The sequence below is a fragment of the Gopherus flavomarginatus genome, chromosome 4 (assembly GCF_025201925.1).
Source record: "Gopherus flavomarginatus isolate rGopFla2 chromosome 4, rGopFla2.mat.asm, whole genome shotgun sequence".
NCBI lineage: Eukaryota > Metazoa > Chordata > Testudines > Testudinidae > Gopherus > Gopherus flavomarginatus.
Genome location: NC_066620.1, coordinates 81436815 through 81456329, shown reverse-complemented (window position 1 = coordinate 81456329; position 19515 = coordinate 81436815). Strand labels below are relative to the sequence as shown.

At 41.0% G+C, this 19515-nt stretch overlaps 1 protein-coding gene across 4 annotated transcripts in view; it reads right to left on the bottom strand.

Moving 5' to 3' along the window:
- Nucleotides 1–2430: 2430 nt before the first annotated feature.
- Nucleotides 2431–19515, bottom strand: part of GNG4 (G protein subunit gamma 4) — a 32799-nt gene continuing 15714 nt past the window's right edge. For all 4 annotated transcript variants that reach the window (XM_050950479.1, XM_050950481.1, XM_050950478.1 and 1 more), the window contains exons 2-3: nucleotides 16023–16131; nucleotides 2431–4617 (exon numbers count right to left, since the gene is read on the bottom strand). In XM_050950479.1, coding sequence (XP_050806436.1) covers nucleotides 4489–4617; nucleotides 16023–16121 — 228 coding nt within the window. In that variant the 5' untranslated portion in view covers nucleotides 16122–16131 and the 3' untranslated portion in view covers nucleotides 2431–4488. The remainder of the gene's footprint in view (nucleotides 4618–16022; nucleotides 16132–19515) is intronic.

Sequence of the window (19515 nt, the reverse complement as noted above, 5' to 3'; positions counted from 1 at the left end):
GAGGATGTGTGCAGGATGTCAAGCAGTTTATGTTGATCTTTCACTTCCTTCCGCCAAAGGAATCTGGAGAGAGTCTGCAATCCAGCAAAACAAAGCCTGGAAGTGTTTGAAGTCATTGGCTACAGTAGAGAGATGTGTGATCTTTTCTTCCCATGATGAGGCTAAGTGGAGTGGTGTGGAATTTCCTCCTCCTTTTCTTCCTCCTCATCAGCTATGAGGAGAGGCTCAGCCTCTGGTGGTTGGGAGACCAATGGAGATGGCAAATATGGAGGTCTTTGGCTTTGTTTTACGGGACACCTCCCAAACTGTGCTCTGTACATGGCCCAAGGATTCCAGAATGGCCAATGTGGAGGGAGTGGCACATGGAGTTGCATCTATGGTGGTCCATACTAGGGTCCTGGTCCAGCTGTGGATTGTGAAGAAGAGTAGAGGACGCCTTTTGCGCCTGTCCAGAGTATGAGGGTGCGGATGGAGTACTCCTCCTTCTCTGTGTTGCTGGGTAAGGGCAGTGCTGTCCTTGGAGGAGGAAGAGAAGAATGGTGTAACTCCAGAGAGGACGGCGGAAGTGAAGAGAGGTCGTGTCTGAGTAGTGGTGATTCAGACATATGAGATACAAGTACGTACTTAGGATATCTGAACTCTTGGGGAGGAGCAAACCGGCACCAGCACATCTGTACTGAGGAAGAGGTGCATTCCCTTGAGCAGCCAGCAGATGGAATTGAAGACTTGCTCAGTGCTGATGTTTTGGTTGGTGCTGAAATGGTCATCAGCACTGGTGGTATTGTTGGTGCCATAGTACCCAAAGTTGGTCTGGTCAGGGCAATTGGCACCATTCCTGAAGGTCTTGTGTCTTGATCTCCAGTGCTAAGACACGGTGCTAACAGCTATAGGTTTGCCTGATCAGGATCTTTAGACCTTTACTTAGCTCCAGTACCGGAGGTACTGGATAGTCCCTCGAGCTATGTCCCCTGGCCAAGGATGTTGAGACAACTGACCTCGCAAGGGATGGTGTTCTGGTGGGCAGAGCCTCAGAGGGTGATGAGGGAGCCTGTTTCTTCCTATCAACGCAGGAAAGAGAAGATTTTCTTTTAGAGGGATGTGGTGAATGAGGGTCGGTGGACAACCTAGAAGAGCATGAGAGTTGCATGGGGGAGGTGTCCGATGCTAGAAGCAGTGATTTCTCCATGAGGAGAAGTTGTAACCAAATGTCCCATTTTTTGCTGGGCCTCCCAGTCAGGTTGCAGCAATGAGTACACTTTTGCGGGACGTGTCCCTCTCCCAGGCAGTGAATGCACTCTGGGTGACTCAGTTACAGGGAAGGTGTCTTGGCAGGAAATGCACCTCTTAAATCCAGGAGATCTGGGTATAAGGGTGAGGGGAAAAAGCTTCCTGGTTGGGAATGGCAGGAAGCGGGAAAACAAAAACCTAAGCTACGAACTAACGGGGAGGGCAAGAAAACAGAAAAGTGATTTTTTTTTTTTAAGTGAGAGGATGAGAAAGGAAGAAGTAACTACTAACCTACACTAAAAATTAACAGGTAAGGCACTAACAGGTCAAAAGGAGAAGGGGCTCTGCTGCAGATTCCATCCCAGACCAAAGTCACTCCACACAACACTATATATACACATCCCACTCATGGTGGGAGATGGGAAGGTGTACATGTGTGGTCCAATGGGCATTGCTGATGAAGATCTCCGATCCCAGCCGTAGGGGCTGCTGCTGCACCTATAGTGGAGCACCATCGGGCATCACTCAAAGAAGAACCAGTAAGTCTCTGTCACAGGATAGACAGAGAGTATATTCTCTCGGCAACTGAAGCCCCTTTGTGGGGAATGGAGTACGAGACCTTTCAAATAAGTTTTCCTGTGAAGTTTCTGGGACAAGCAGTTTTTGGAGCTAAGATGGTCAAAAAACTTAAGTAGTGTAGGAAGAAATTTCCAAACATGAAACTACATTCCATCTCTCAAAAGTAGCTGATGTGAATCATCGCCAAGTATGGTAAAGTAATAATAAAAAATCCAATAGAGATATGGTCAAAATCTGTGGCTGAAAGAGGCCATTCTTGAAAATGTTAGAGGTGTCACATTACCCAAACATACATAAATGGAAAGTTAGTTCCACCCTTAATTATGGAGAGCCATAGAAGTATATTTTGTTATTAACCCTTGAATAAAGGCAATTCTTAAGTGATCTAGAACTGTTACCATTACATTGTACTACGAGGTCCTTCTAATTAGGCACTATTTGCCCATGGTATACACACACACACACACACACACACACAGAGATGTTAAACAGAACATGAACAGTTTGTAAAAATGGGAGAAAGGTATCCCATTTCCAAATAAAATTAGAGTTGCATAGTATATTCTCCTCAGATATATTATATACATACAATACACCAAATATGGATTACATATTTACCCCCTTTTTACTGTAAGCACATAAGAGTCTCAGTAGGTATAAAATTAATTATCTTGATTTAGCTAAGTTTTGGACTGATCTTTGTTCAAGAGGATGAAAGTTGTTATAAACATGCTAGTGGGTTATTAGAAAACAAGAACAGACACGTTTAAGACTAATTCCATCAGTTTCAGAGTGCAGACCATCATGCACAAAACAATGAGTTGTTTTCATTTCAAAATAAGTTTACTAATGAACAGCCTTGATTTTTGTAAACACAGCTTTTTTTAAACACTGATGCACAAGTGTATTTGATGTAGCTCTTTAATTTGCAGACATTACAAGTAATCTGAAATAGAAAACAAGAATTCTAAATAAGCTGTTGCAATATTAAAATGCTAGATGAGATTGTGTTAATGAGCCACAAATGCAAACTCATACAAAACCTTTGAGAATACAGCTGTGTGGTCTACATTCCCCTTGCTCTCTATTCTATTAAAACTGTATACATTGAGGAAGGACAAGTGAACATGTTACCATGGTGATCAGAACAGCCTTATCAAAGTTACAACATCATTTACTATGTAGAAAGGATTCCCTAAAAGACCTTATTAAGCAAGAAGAAACACAATGATTTTTTTTTTAAAGTTTTCAGAAAACAATTTTTGCTCCACTTATAATAAGGTATCTGATATATAGGGCCTTTCATTTTCAGATGTTATTTTGTTTAATTTTTCCCAGGAATTTATCAGTGTTTATTACCACCACATCTAAACAGGTGAAAATCAGTGCAAAAAAATCTAGCTCCTAATGAAGTCAATGACAAAACTTCTATTGACTTCAGTGGAAACAGGATTTGGCTGAAGCCTTATGCTTTCACACACTGAGAACATTCTGGGCACTGAACCAGTGTGTCAAGACAGCACAGAACATCTAAACCTACAGAAGTCTTCTGGCACATCCTTCAAGGCACTGTGACAGACATCTGCGTTTACGCTTCCCAATGCCTTGACATTTTGTTCTGGAGGGATTGTACAGATGATAGGATCAGATATTGAAAAATAAACAATATGGCAGTGGTTATTTCAATTTGGGTACACAGACTGTAAATGTAAACATTTAATTAAGGGGAAAGATATACCACTCTTGCTCATTACATCATCCTCATCTTCTAAATGCATCTATTTTAAATAAAGTATATTTCACACATGCCTCACTAAGGGCTTATACCAGGGCAGGTCTGAGGCTTTAAAGTCTATGTTGCAATCAGCAGCAAGTATTAGCTAAGGACCTACTCTACTTCTGTTCAAAAGCAGCAGCATAACCTGCTCCATAGCACAGCTGAACTGAAAGAATGAACAAGGATTTACTCAAAGCTTCCTACAAGTTTATATCATTACAATTTTAGAATGGGAGGTAAATGGCTTTTTGTATTTCTATAAGCCTTCTTGGTGCAGAGTTAAGCTAAAGGAAAAAAGCAAGTCCTAGATTGTACGCTCCTTTATTTTCTTCAATAAAGGAAATTTCAGAATCACAATGTTGCTTAATTCCACCAAGTTTTAAAGTAAAATTTGCTACAGTGTTCACTAAAGATCCACATTTAGAAATACCATTTACTGTACAGGATTGACCGTTCCAAGCAGCATTACAGCAATAACTGGCATTCTGCTTCAAGAGAGGTCATTCTGCCTTTGTTAAATATATATTTGTAACGGCAAAAGAAAATAAATTACCTTTCTAAGAAAATGAAAATTAAAAATAGGTTCAAGAATATGTATGACTGATTTTGGTCTCAGAAAAATCTATGACTGGCAAAGATATCTACCATTTAATATTGTATTTGGTTCTTTCATTAAAAACCAAAACAATCTTTATTGAGAACTGAAATTATTAAAATTTATGCACTGGCAGGAAAGTGAGGCTATCCTAAAATCTGCATGTAAACCACTTATTTACCATAAAAATGTATTGTGCTTCTAAAAATATTGTAACTGTGGGTTTAATTGTTGATAACTCAGGGAAAATCTAAAAGCATGCACCATCAGTAATGGATTTTCACAAAGGACATTTTTAATTAAAACTGACTCAAAGGATAGTACAAAAGAATTTCTTCTCCCTGAAGGGATTTTCAGATGCAGGCACTGGTATAATAAGGGGATCTTCTCCAATATGAGCATCACAGTATGCCAATAAATCAGCTGCAGCCTTGGATACCTAATAGGAGAAAAGAAAGTGATAGCCATTATTAAACTAGTGATACTGAAATAGTCAGTGTTGTTTAAACATTCCCATTAAACATAAAATATCAGAAGTTCCCCTTATGAAAACAGCAGATGATCAGCATATCTACTTTTCAAGGTATTAGACCAAAGGTCTGAACCTGCTCTTACAAGGCCAGATCATTCTTTTACATGGTTTTCCAACATAGGGGATAGGAAACAGTCTTGATTCATAGAGTTTCTTCCTAACTGTTTCCTCAGGGGCAAACAGTGAGTTTAATACCCTTTGTGAAGTCACCAATTAATGTGATACATATGGCATTAATTATAATCTGAATCTTAGAGTAAATTGTCTTAACATTTATTTGTACTTATTCTTTCATATTCATGGGATAAATCTAAATCTTCCAAAATACGCAGGTAAAGAGTTTTACTTTTTTCTGTCCTTATGGAAAAGTCCAATAGAAATTAAAAAGAAAATGAAAACCTCTCTTATATTGGGTTTTGAACTATACTATACAATTTAATAGATATCTATTATCCCTGTTATACGATTTTGTGAATGTTAACCTTTTTATGTGTTTCAGCCACTGTATTGGAACGTATAGGCTGTAGAGTGATTTTTATAGAGCGTATTGGTTTCATACCTATCAAATTCTATAATTTTTCCATACAGATGTATCACTCCCCTCGATTTAGTGCTACACAAAACACATACTGATTTGTGTGCTGGGGTCAATTACAATATACACCTCTACCCCGCTATAATGCGGTCATGGGGAGCCAACAATCTTACTGCGTTATAGCTGACACCCTGTTATATTGGGGTAGGGGCGGCAGGGCTCTGGTGGTGATTTAAAGAGCTCTGGGCTCTGGCCGCTGTGGGGAGCCTGGGCCCTTTAAATCACTAGCGAGCCCCACTGCTGTAGTCCCAGGGTAGCAGCAGCAGGGCTCCAGCAGGATTTAAAAGGTCCGGGGCTCCCTGCTGCTACTGCGCTATATGCAAACCCGTGTTATATTGGGTCACATTATAGCGAGGTAGAGGTGTATTAATTTCCGTTTCATGCAAAAATGTTCCATCATTAGCTGAAATCCTTCAACATTATATTAAGTCTCAACAGGTTTCTTTACTGGGGGACTTTAATGGGAGCTAAGGATGCCCAGCGCCTTGGAGAATGAGGCCCAATCTAAGTATTAATCATTAGCCTTCAGGATGCATTGTAAGTCTCACTTATTTTCCTCAGCCCTTTGTGATAGGGCTATGGCACCTAGCCATGCCGTGTGACGAAGTATGTGGAGCATTTTTGTATCCTTTTACTGCCTGGCGGGCTGTTTCTGCTACGTGAGTTGAGCCATTTAAATTTTTCGTTTTGTTTTTTTAAAAGATTATTGTATCTTAAGTATTGGGACAGTGCCCAGAGCTTCGATAGGTGCTCTTTTTGTCAGTCAAGCTATATTAAAATAATGGTGTCCAAATAAAGGACAACGATGTGCCAAACTCTCCCTTCAATTACAGACTGAGCGCAGTATGATTGCACCAGTATAAATGAGAGGAGAATTTGAGCCTAATTTCTTAGGTTTTCCAAAAAATTTGTAATCAGCCTCAAAACTCTAGCCTGCTCATGCACAGCTTCCTTTGACAAGCGCCCAAACCTCCAGAGGGCTTTGGATCTGGCCCATAACATCAGTGGGAACCTTTCCAATGACTTCAATAAGCTTTTAATCAAGCTCCATATGAAGTTTCCAATCCGTTTTCATATCAAGGAACAATTTATTCCATCCATTTTTTTATTAAAACTAGAAAACTTAAAACCTACCAAATATTTATGATTGGAATCCCATTACAGACTCCACTCCTTAGCTGAGGAAATCAAAATGTTAAAGTCACGATAATGAGTTTGTAGCAAGTGAACCATGTTGAGAGAAAGAGAGAGAGAGGGTTGGGCAAAAGCATTACACATGAACAACTAATCACTGGGGCAATATATAGCTAGGAAAAACAGTATTACATAGTGCAGGAAAATAGTTCAGTTGAGCAAATCTTGAGGGGAAAGAGGTCTGCAGAAAGGAATAGTACTTTAGAAAAAGAAACAGGTCAGACAACAGGAAAATAAAATGGGCGAGAAAGGAAGAAAGCAAAAGAGGTGGAAGCAGACTGTTTCCCCATTATTTTCAGACTCCCTCAAATATCTGCTGGGTGAGATGTGGCAAAAGAAAAGATGATTTTTCTCTTTATTATGGTGGTGGTCAGGGATCGGACAGGTCTGAATTATAATAACCAAAGAGAATTGCAGAATCTTTTCAGCAAATTCTGACAGGATTTTCATTGAAATTCACTGGAGAATTTAAAGAGACTCTACAAGGAGTCTTGATGTGTATATTAAGGACAAGATTATTGCCCACACTCCAGAAAGGCAGACCAGAAGATGGCACAATGAGCTCTCCCTTACTAATGACCCTTGCAGGAACTGTGCAAAGTACAACTTTATGTTCATTGAATGGTAGGCAAATTACTCTGGCTAATGGGTAGGCCATGGCCCTAGAGGGAACGTATGCTACTGCATTCTGGAGTATAAGTAATGAGAAATGAGTGTGTTGCCCAGCATTACAACTTGACTGATCTATCTGCTTCTCCATTCTCACTCCTGATTAGATTCAACTGCACTTCACAATCCTCAAGACAGAGTTCTCCTCTAACTCACTGAGCTCGTCCTGAATTCACTTGTGTAAATCTAACCCTCAAAGCCAGATCTGCCTCCACAGACATCAAATCCATTATTCTGTAAGGTTGTGTCATATGCCTCAAATACCTTCACTACTGTAAAGAGCTATTACATAGTAAATACATCTTTAAGCCTACCTCCACAAGCTGAAATAAAGTTTAGCTAAAGATGATTGATTGGTTCATTCTGAATTATTAAACAGCAGAAGAAGGTATTTTACCCATGAAGCCGATTCTCCATTACATTTAGGGCCCGATCTTGCAAGCCCAGCATGCGCAAAACTGACACTGACTTCAGTGAGAGTTCTGTACACAGAGGACTAATCTTTCTGTAACTGTTTGCTGCCTATCATAGACAGTTAATTTATGAAAGGTAACAAATCGGAATATAAAAAAACCCACCACAGCTTTCCACTGGATGGAAAAGGAAAGAACATTTTCTACCATCACCTTTTGAGAAAAATAAAGTAATGTAATTCTATTGCCCTACCACACAAACACCAATGTGACTGATAGGAAGACTGGGAATGATGGCAGAAGTTCCAACTTCTGGAATGCTGATGGGTTAGAATGTTGATTGGTTACAAGTTCTTTATATGAGCATGATGTCTGAGAGCACAGTGATATGCAGGGTCACAGCAATTCAAGATGAAAAAAGCTATTACTGAGTCCATCCCTAAGCTAAGGCATCATATAGCCTCCAAACCTAACTTATAAACCAATTTATGAATAGGAAAATGGAACACTTCCAGAAACAAAGAGTTGGCGTACCTTTCAACAGCATATTAAAACAACACTTCAGATCTACTAACATCAGAACAAGAATCACCAGTGAGTTGTAGACTCACTACAGTATGATGCAACAGTACCCACTTACAACAAGCAACGAAGCAGCACAGCCCAACATTTCAGCTCAATGATTGTCACAAGCTAAAACCTCCATCTTCTTCCCCATACCAAGCCCAAGAACTTTTCCCCCTCCTCAGGTTTACACTGCATTAGGGCTGTTGGAGTAGCTCCCTGGCAGCTATAGAGGTACAGTGGCTGGCTATTACAACAATAGCAAAAAAGTTAGTGGTCATACTCCAACAGCACTAAGTCACATCAGGGTGAGCTTTTATAGTTTACGGACATATCTGTCAATATCGAAGAGGTGTGCTGCAACAGCTTACTAATGCATACCCTGCTGTGCTGTATTTCTGTATGTAATGTACTGTGTCATTATTATATTTGAAATACAGGAAATGTTAAACAAAGGACAAGATTTTAAACTTTAATAACAGTTGCTCACCTTAAAATATTCAAGCTGAATGCTGCTTGGCAGTTTCTGTTCAATGCTGCATGGCTCAGGACTACTTTTATCAATATAAAAAAAAATCAAATGAACCTAACAAATGATTTGCATCACATCCTTCTCTATTTCCCCAATAAAACTGTGGCTTCTGTTTCATAAAAACTCATTTACATCTGCCACAGAAATGGCTAAAATAATCAGAATTCATCGGTCAAACTGAAGTCTAACAAAGTTAACAACCGGAGTGCTTCCTTAACACTTCCCCTTTTTTACTGTATTAAAATATGTATTTGCCCAATCTCTCATTTTACATATCATGCTTTTCTACTCCCCTTAGGATAAAGGGAGTACATAGTTGTCAAAGTTATCAAATAGTTGTGATGCTGAAAACAACTGGCAGCCTCAGGAGGACTGTGGAATTTTACCATTACATTTCAGAACAACAGAGGTGATTAAAACAGCCCAAGTTAGAATGTAATCTTGTTAGCTAGCTGTACTATAATTATAAGCTTCAAATGACAAGGAAAAATGCTGCAATTACTATGTCATTTGCCTTGTCATAGATTGTGACTAATTACTATCATTGCTATGACACCCACTCCGCTTATTCCTTTGCATCCAGAAAAATCAAGAGATCCACACACATTTCTCAGCAACCCCACCGCTTATCTCATTACATTATTCAGAGCCAGTTAGGTGTATTTTCCACTTCCTTTTGAAAAAAAGGAAACAAAGTAATAGCTCATACAGTATGATACTTAAGTGTTTCAGCATTCTTTCTTGCTGAATTTTTCTACTCATGAAGGTGAGAAGATCAAACAGAACTCAGAACCTCTATTCACGAGACAACTATGGTGCAGCCCTGCAGCACTACTTTCTCTTAACCTCTCTCAATTTCGATGGCCTTCCTGGTTAGCAGGAATCAGCATCTTCCATAGGCACCAGTAGTTGTTCTTGGGGCATCTCCCAGGTAGGAGCCATTACCTATATCAGCATCCTGATTCCATGCTGTGGGATCAATCCTCACCTTCTATAGTCAGATGACACCAAACTCAATTTACTATTCTTCTACTGTAACTCATTCTTCAAGCTTATCATATGCCATCAACAACAGCATTCCCCCAGACACGGGTACATGTACTAGTATAGATGCTTCCAGCTTTTATGACTAATAGAAGTCTTGTCTCTCCCTCTCTTTAATGAGCTTCCTTGTTGGACTCCAGTACACTGGCACTGCTTGCTTCTCTGATGGGCCACGGTGCTTGCCTTCTAGTCAGTTATGAACAATTTAAGTTGCAGTAGAGTATGGGGACCTCCAAATGCAACTTTTAGGACCACAAATCTTTGATATGAGCAGGCTCACATAACCACTGCTGGTTACAGCATGTGAGGCAGCCACAGACAAGGTGATGTGCAATGGAGCCCTTTTTGTTTCTTTATGATGCATGAAGGTGGCCTAGAAAGTTTATTTTAAGAAAAAACATATTCCTTCCTTTTTTTCTTCTCATTAGAAATTCAAGTCTTATTTACTCTGGAAGACTGATCAGATAGTGAAGCAATTTTTATTCAAACTATTTAAAAACCACTTGTTTTTTGTTAATGTCTATTTAACTTAAAATAGTTAAGAAACACTTGGGAAAAACAACATCTTTAAGATTCAGCACTGCTACCTCTTAAGTAAAGATCTCAGGGAGTTGAGAGGTTATTGCATAGGGGGTCGTGAGCTGTCAGTCTCCACCCCAAACTCTACTTTGCTTCCAGCATTTACAATGGTGTTAAGTATATTAAAAAGTGTTTTTAATTTATAAGGGAAGGGTCACACTCAGGGGCTTGATAAGTGAAAGGGGTCACCAGTACAAAAGTTTGAGAACTACTGCTCTAAATTCACATCTTGAGGCGACCAATGAGTCTTTCAGTAGACAGGATAGACCAGATTTGTAATGTCTGCTATTTCTAAGGGTATTTAAAAAAAAAAAAAAAGGCAGGCAGAAGAAACCCTTTAAACTGAGCTCATGTCCCCAACCTCTTAACATCCCTTTTCAAGTTTTCTTTGATCATAAAAATAAGGCACAAACTCAACTGTTTTCTCCTTTGCAAGTCAACTTTAGGCTATTAAGCTAATACGGTTGCCATGAAAGACTTGGAGCCACTGGTTTTTCAGCACCGTATACACTGCTATGATACAAATTTCTGTTTAGTTTGACATTAGATCAGGTACCACAATGCAATTGGAGAACAAATGATTAGGCTTTTAAGTTATCTGGGCCTTAGGCCTGCCTCAGCTGTCCATAATTAAACTAACAACAAAAAAGCCTCATTTCCCTTCTGCCTTTGTTGTTTTATATTTAGTTAGAGAGCATTACTTTATACTTCTAACACATTACGTTGTCCCTACTAATTTCGTCGAACAAGTCCTTATCAATAGCTAAGCTGTAGTTTGGTGCTGTAGTAGCTGTTTTAAGATAATACCTAGTAAATGAAATTATGTTTTAGAGGGGGAAAAAAGCCAACTGAAAACTGAGTTTTTGAAAAACAGGGATCTTAGTTCAGATACACGAGAACAAACAGATTTTCACTAAATGAAATGCAAATATGAATGTGCATGTATTCATGACAATTTCATCATCATGTGATAAAGAGGTGAACTATAATTAAAGTTGTGTTTATACAGTTTTCAGTGGAACTTTGCGTAAGCAGTTTCCAATGATTGAATAGATTTAGATAAAATAAAAAGCACCAGTGATAATTGATATTCTGACTATTTACCTAAATGCAAGAGTGCCTTTATTCACTCAGTAATTACTCAAATGTCTGTATGACATTGCATCATGTACATATAAGTAGTATTTTCTTTCTAATTCAGTTTTTAAATACACAATCACATATTTTTTCTCCCACAGGTACCGTGCCTCATTTAGTGCATAGGATGGATTCACAAGAAGGCCAAGTTAAGGTTGCATGGGTAATCTTGTAACTGGCATTATCTAACAGTGATTGGCTTTATAACTTAAATAACTGCCTTAACTTTTTGTTGTTGTAATGCGCTGGAGTGTCACTTTACTTCTGGGGAAGTCATCACATCCAAAGATACTGTAACTTTTAAATGAGTGCTTTGAAGACTTACAGATTAAATGTAGCAATTCAGAAAATTAAACAAGAAATTTTCAGCTTCTTAATGACTACATTTGAGAATGGTATAAATTCTAGGGTGGTAGGTTTTATTGTCTAACTGCAAAACATGATTCCCTTGTGTTCATTTTGCAATTATTTCAAATGTGTATTTGAACAACAGCTTGGCTGCTGTGCTTCTTCTATCTAGTCCTGCAGTAAATTCATTATATGTTGCGGGACAGAGTGGGTAAAAACGATGGGTGAGATTCTCACTCTGACTCCATCCCCTGTACGTCAGGTAAGGGGGCAAGAGCAACTTAAAAAGTTCTTTAGACCCCCACATGTGGCCAAGAGAATTCTCCCCGCACAGGAACTGAGGAAGACAGCTGTGAGGCAGCCATCTAAGAATCCCTTGCAAGCCCTGACAAAGGAGGTGTGAAAGGTGGTCCTGCAGCTAGGATTCCAGACAGCATTGCAACCTATAGGGCAGCCTTAGAAGTATGTCATAATTTAGCTCCATAGGGATGTCTAAATTATGGTGGGTCACTTAGCCCCCAGAGAAGCCCAGAATTGGGAGCATAAAAAGCCATGTTAGATCCTCTTCCCCAAAGGCTTTGAGTTCTGTGCTGCGCCTCTGATCTTTCTTGAGTTAACCAATGAATATGTATTCATACTGAGACATTTGATATGCCTTATCAGTGCATTCAAGCTCTTCCAGTAGAAGTGCATGGATTGGAGAGACTCCTTCTCAAATATGGGGGTTAGGATGATGGACCCAAATTTCCTCAACAATCACTTTGTTCTACTGTAGCTTTCCCATAGCAAGCGAAAAGCGCTCAAATTTGGAGATGGAAACAGTCAGAGATCCTTGTGTGTATAATTTAGATTTTGTATATCCCTCAGATACTATGGCGTCCAATGTGGCAAGGGCAAATTCCTTGAAAAAGGAAAGAACAAGAAGCAGATTGACATATGATAAACCTCCCACTATGTGTGGGATTAAAAATACTGTTTTAAAAGTCTCTTATGACCTTTCATGTGTTAATGGATATTGGTCTTTATTACTAAAGAACACACATGATTATGGTACTTCACAAACTCATAGAAATGTCTGGAAGGGACCTTGAGAAGTCATCAAGTCCATCCCCATGTGTCAGGAACTCAGCTGGCTCTGGGCATGGTTGTGTGGCAATCAAATGAGCTTGGCTGGGCCAAACAAACCCCCTTAAGTGACTGTGCTCCCAGACTGGACAGGGGGGCCAAGAGATCAGATCATCCTTTAAGCCTTTCAGCAACAGCAGCACAGTGACTGCTCAGTGTGTTCCATCTCACAGCTGCACCAGACCTGCTTCCTGTACCAGCCGTTGCTCAACTGATGCCTGCCTCCACTACAGCCTTAGTCCCTTCCTTCTTCAGAACTCCTGTCTCTGACCACTGGCTTGTCTACTGACCATGACTCCAGCTCTGCCCTTTGGTTCTGTTCTGACTTCCAACTCTGACCATTATCTTGTCCTCTGATTTTGCCCCAGCCATTAGGCCAGATTCCTGTTCTGACCACTAAGTCACACCACCTACGCTCTGGTCTGACACTCTGCTCTGAGGCAGGACCAAGTAAACTTAGACCATTCTTGACACGTGTTTGTCCAAGCTGTTCTTAAAACCTCCAGTGATGGGGATTCTACAACTTCTCTTGGAAGCCTATTCCAGAGCTTAACTACCCTTGTAGTTAGAAAGTTTTTCCCTAATATCAAACCTAAGATCTCCTTTGCTGTAGATTACGCCAATAACTTCTTGTCCTACCTATAGCGGACATGGAGAATAATTGATAACTATCTTCTTTATAATACTTATCAGTTAGTAAGAAACAACATCTTTAACATCTCTGTAAATTTTTCTGGAATGGGAGCTAGACATTAAGCATTTGCTTTAGGTCTTTACAAAAAATAGGGAAAATATGCATATACAAATATTTTCCAGGTATCACCATTCCATTGAAGGGTAAATAAATATTACTGATTATAGGAAAGCTATATGCTAGCAATACAAAGATTATTTTAGATCATGCTATGCAATAACTAAACAGAAAAAGTAACCCTCATTTACCCAATGGATTATTTTAAAATATTCTATTCAAGTGCAGGTTGCATATTTAAGAAATTAAAGCCTATTAAAATTAACTTCTTGCAATGCAAACATTTATTGTACTCTTGCACACGAGGAACATAAGAAACGCACAAAATGTATGATGAAATTTGTAAAATGGTTGGTTGGAGAAAAAATTAATTAAACTGAAGTGGACTTGCTTAAAAACACTCCTCTCTCTTCCCTCTCATCCTTTATTTACTGAAGGATATGTTTTTCAGATTTAGTGATTGTGTGTGCAACATAACATCTTAAAAGGAAGCTGATTTTCAGAGTGCTGAGTACATGCCCTTGAAAAACCAGGCCCTTCTAAGGTGAATAGTGATTCTGGATGCCCAACTTGTCGCTTTTTAAAATCTTGGCCTAACGGAAGACATAGGGAGAAATGAAAAGTAGTAATTCCACACTTTGTATTTGTTAGAAATTTTCATATTTTTTTAACTAAAATCTCTTCGCCCCACATACTTAACAAATACAGTTAAAGGTGTAATATTTAACCTACAAAAAGATGTCCTTGAATATCAGATGCAGACAAATCTAGAGAAGCCAAAATGCATCATTCAACTTAATTCCCTAGCGCAATGACAACTTGGCTGAACAAAATAAAGGTGAAATTGATTGTGTATTTTGTGTTTCATCTGTGTTCAGTGGTAACACTGAATGACAGAACAGTGATTTACAAGAGTGATGCAAATTCTAAGGGCCAAAATGTTCTAAAGGACAGCCTCCTTTACTATTGGTGCAATCTGCAACTGCAGAAACTGCTTTCACTTCAACCCAAATGCCGTTGGGCTTTGTCCTGCCATCAGGAAGAAAAGTGCTTGTGGCTCCTTTAAGCCCCCCCTGCCCAATTGATTACGAGGTGAGTGCAAAGAGGACAGTTACCTGAGCCAAGGGCAACTGTATGAGGCTGACTCAGGTGGGATGCCAACCGTCTTGTGTATTTTAGGAGGGAAGGTATTTATAGATGGTTCTCTCCAGACCAGGGGTTCTCAAAATGGGGGTTGGGAGCCCTCAGGGGTCGTGAGGTTATTACATGGGGGGTCACAAGCTGTCAGCCTCCACCCTAAACCCCGCTTTGCCTCCAGCATTTATAATAGCGTTAAATATATTTAAAAGTGTTTTTAATTTATAAGAGAGTCGCACTCAGAGGCTTGCTATGTGAAAGGGGTCACCAGTACAAAAATTTGAGAACGACTGCTCCAGACAATCTCTCTCACCATGGACCAGAAGCACTCACCCTCCCAACCCATGGGATCAAAGGAGCTCTGAGTTTTATGATCGGTTGTGGGCACTGCACTAGTTGCTTTTTTCTTTGGGGTTGAGAAGGAATTTTTCACTCATTGGCAGATTGGGTGAGGCAGGATGTTTTTTCGTCTTCCTTACAGCAGGCCAGGGCCCCAGTGCGGTATTTAATGAGGGTAGGTCAAGTTCTTGCAACTTATCAGCTATCCAGTGCAGGTCCTCATTCCATAAGGGGTCCAGTTACCTGATAAATTGGAGTTGGGAATCTGGGGGAAGTGAGTTGGCATTCCTAATGTCTAGTACAGCAATGAGACAACCCCCCTACCTCCTTTCACCCTCATAGAGCGGAGGGTGGTGGGGTGCAAGCAATGGGCGGGTTGGGCAGAGCTGATGACAGCCCTTCCAAATAGGTGAGAATGATTAAGGAAAGAATGATGACCTACACTACATGATTTATTGATGAATATGTATTAACCTTATTAACCCACATCCCTTGAATCTTGTCTTTCTTCCTGCCGGGTTAGGATAATGCACCTACATTTAACTGCAGGAGCAAATCTGAGTACCTGTGCCTCAAACCACCTGATTGTGGGTGCAGACCAGGGAGTTAGAGATGCAAGTACTTTTTTTCACCTGTTATTATTTGCTGATGTACACTGCCCACCAAAATAAAGGAGGCTGGGCATCAGTCCTTTGAGAAGTACCCTGCTTAAAGTCAGATAGAATTAATTATAAACCACTGTTTTTTCCATGTTATTATTCTTTGAACATTATTTCATATATCACATTGCAAAGTACTCAGTTAAGGATTTTCTGAACTCCTGAAGGTGAAATTTTACTACACAAAAGTAAAGGGCAATTTCAGAACAACATTGACTCAATTTACCTTTATCCTGTCCATGTATGCTTCCATTTTTAACTGTTCCACCGCTTTTCTTGCTTGAGATATATTGGTTGTGTTGTTATTAGACATGATTTCCTTCATTCTGTTTTCCCTAGAACAATCAAAAGTTAAAGCATTTGAAAAGATGCTGTCCTAAACAAATTCTTACAGGCTTGGTTAGGAGTACACTTATCTAATGTAATACAGCGATCAGACTACAATTAACTCTCCCGAGACTAACGAAATAAAATTAAATATAAAGTTACCACTGCTAGACTACATAACTACAAATGTAAACCACATAAGATGACAAAATAAGTACTGGTAGTTGTTCACCAATCCATCTATACTCAATTCCCCTGTTCATCATCTACCATCCTCCCCACATATGTGCACCCTCAACCACAACTCTGAGCATAACTAATATGCCAAATCACATATGCAAGTTTCTACACAGAAACTACGTAATTTAGATTGCCAACACAGATCATCCATTCACATAATACAAATACATCTCAACCACCATTTGCAATTTTATTTCAGGCCTCACTTACACACAAATACAAAGCCACATACAGATCTGTTGTACATATGATTTATGAAAGCCACACCATCCTGATATCAGTCAGGATGACTGATGACTTAACAGATGACTTTTTAAGCAAGAAGAATAGTAATAGTTAAGACTGCTCAGAGGTTGTTCAGGAAGCGTGCTAGAGATAAGAGTAGTGGAACAGAGGCAATCAAGGTTGTAAAGGGGAATTAAGGAGTTGAGTGTAGCTGGAGCATTCAACTAGGTAAGTTCATGCAGTATAGGTTCATCAGTGGCTATTAGCCAGGTTGGGCAGGGATGGTGCCCCTAGCCTCTCTTTGCCAGAAGCTGGGAATGGGTGACAGGGGATGAATTACTTGATGATTACCTGTTCTGTTCATTCCCTCTGGGGCACCTAGCAGTTGGCCACTGTTGGAAGACAAGATACTGGGCTAGATGGACCTTTGGTCTGACCCAGTATGGCCGTTCTTATGCTCAAAGACTTAACTGTTTATTTCCCTGTTTTTTATGGTTTCCATGATTGGGATATGTACTTTACTAGCCTAAACACAAAACAAACCCCCATTAAGTGTAGGAATTACGCTGCTTTTAAAAAAACAAAGAGTTATGTATCAACTCTGATATCTGTCCGCAAACTATGAAGGTAACAAAGATAAGATGGGTAAGGTAGAATCTTTTATTGGACCAAATTCTGTTGGTGAGAGAGAGAAGCTTTGAGTTTATACAGAGCTCTTCTTCACGTCAGGGAAATGTACTCAGTGTCCTCGCCAAAGACAAGGTGAAATAGATTGTTCACCATAAAGAGTTAACACATGTTGCAAGAAACCATTCAAGGTGAAGTGGGTAGTTAACACCTGTGCAATCACAGGACAGAGGGTTAATAGGTTACAGATTGTTGTAATAAGCCATAAATCCACTGTTTTCGGGTCTGTGATTTTTAGTGTCTAGCAACGCTACCAATTTAAGCTTCCAGGCCCGTCTTTTGAAGGTGTTGTGCAGGTTTCCTCTGAGGATGATGACAGAGGTCACATATGGAGTGATCATTCAGTGAAGTGTTCATCAACAGGTGATATGGTGTTTTTATCTTTTATCATTTTTCTGTTAGTGTAGTGATTGTTTTGTTTCACCCAAGTAGTAGTTCTTGTGGTGTTTAGTGTACTAAGTACTGGGTTTACCATGGCTCCGGTGGCACCGTGGGTCCAAGCCCACACTTGGAAGGAGCTCACAAAGGGTTAATTCAGCCTGGGCCACAGCCCAGCAATGTCAAGAGTCAGCAACTTCTCTGTGCCAGCTGAAACACTCAGCAGGCTGGGAAGCACAGTGTGCAGGTGCAAAAGGGACTGGGAACCCCTTGTAGTTTGCACACCACTGTGTTCCGCTGGGGCCTGGGACTTGTGCTGCCAGCTGCACTACTAGTCCCAGAATGCCCCACACCATGGTACCAGCCACCCCAGCTGAAGTGGTCTGAGCGGACCAAAAAGAAACTCCAAGCGAGGAAATGGTCTGGTGCAGGGAGAGGGTTCCCAGCATTAACCCCGCTGAGCTCCTGGCTCCCCCTACCTCTGAGTCTCCCCCACTCTCCTGGAGTGGTAGGGAGCTGGGGGCAACCCCCCAGTGAACATGATGCCCAGGGGCTCCTGGGCACTGTCTTGACCCTGCTCTTCACGGTGGGGGTTGGTTGTCTGTAGTCCCTGGGAGCAGGGTGGGCGTTGACAGTGGGGCTTGTCAGTGCTGGCTGCCACACCCCCTGCCAGTGGAAATGCCCAGAAACTGCCCCCCTGCACTCTGGGGAGGGAAGGGGATGCAGCCCAATTTTGGGGAAAAGGGGACAGTTGTGGGGCAAGTCAGGGTGCAATGGGGAAGCTGGCAGTGACTCCGTGTGGGGGGTGTAGGAGAAGCAGGGTATGATTTGTGCAATACAACAATTCACTATGTCATCTCTAGAAACCTGGCTTCAAGTCTTGATTAGAAGTCACAAATGTAAGTGTGCTTAGGTAGTTTTTTCCAAGTTCCCCAATTTGCATACAATTCAGTAAAATTATACTCCAGGAGGAATTCTGTGCTACTCCACATGCATAATTAATGAGCCACACATTTTTAAGTTTTTGAGCAGAAATAAGCTTGTGCGGAAATGTTGCTTCAGTTCTGCCTTTTGCCCACCCCAGGGCACTGTAGTGCAAGAACAGCAACAGCTCACAGCAGAAAATAACTTCTGCTGTTATGCCTTCTGCAAAAGAACACAGCAACAGCTCCCGGCCAGCGAGGGAAGAGAAAGAGCCTGCCTTCTTCACAGCACCTGTCAAGCCAGCAGGACCGGCTCTAGGCACCAGCAAACCAAGCACGTGCTTGGGGCGGCATAATTCCAGGGGTGACATTCTGGGAGGGGTTTTTTTGGCTTCGACAGTTGTGCTTTCAGAGGTTTTTTGTTGGTGGTGGTGTTGCTTGGGGCGGCAAAAAACCTAGAGCTGGCCCTGCAGGCCAAGTCAGGAGGGGCAAGGGCAGGGGGAAATAGACAGCATGGGGTGCTGGGGAATGTCAGACAGGAGCTCATAAGGGCTAGTGGGGGAGGACAGATTGGGACAGGGGCTAAATGGGAGTGGAGGCGCAGGGCCAAAGCGGTGAGGGAGGTGCAGGGCCACAAGGTGATGAGGTAGGGGGAGCAGAGCTACATGGGAATGCGGGTGGCTGAGTGGGGATGCAGGGCCAAATAGGGATGGGAGAGGGGTACAGAGCCACATAAGGACGGGGGGAGTGGGTGTCAGGACATATGTCGACAGGGGCTATAAGGACACATGGGGGGGTGCAGGAACACATGGGGACAGGGTCAGATATGCCTGACTGAATGGGAGAGGCTAGGGATCAGCCAGATTCTGCATGGGGACGCTCTCTAACAATCTTGCCCCCCCAAAAACCTGTTTCATACTGTTCCCACCCATACCCAAC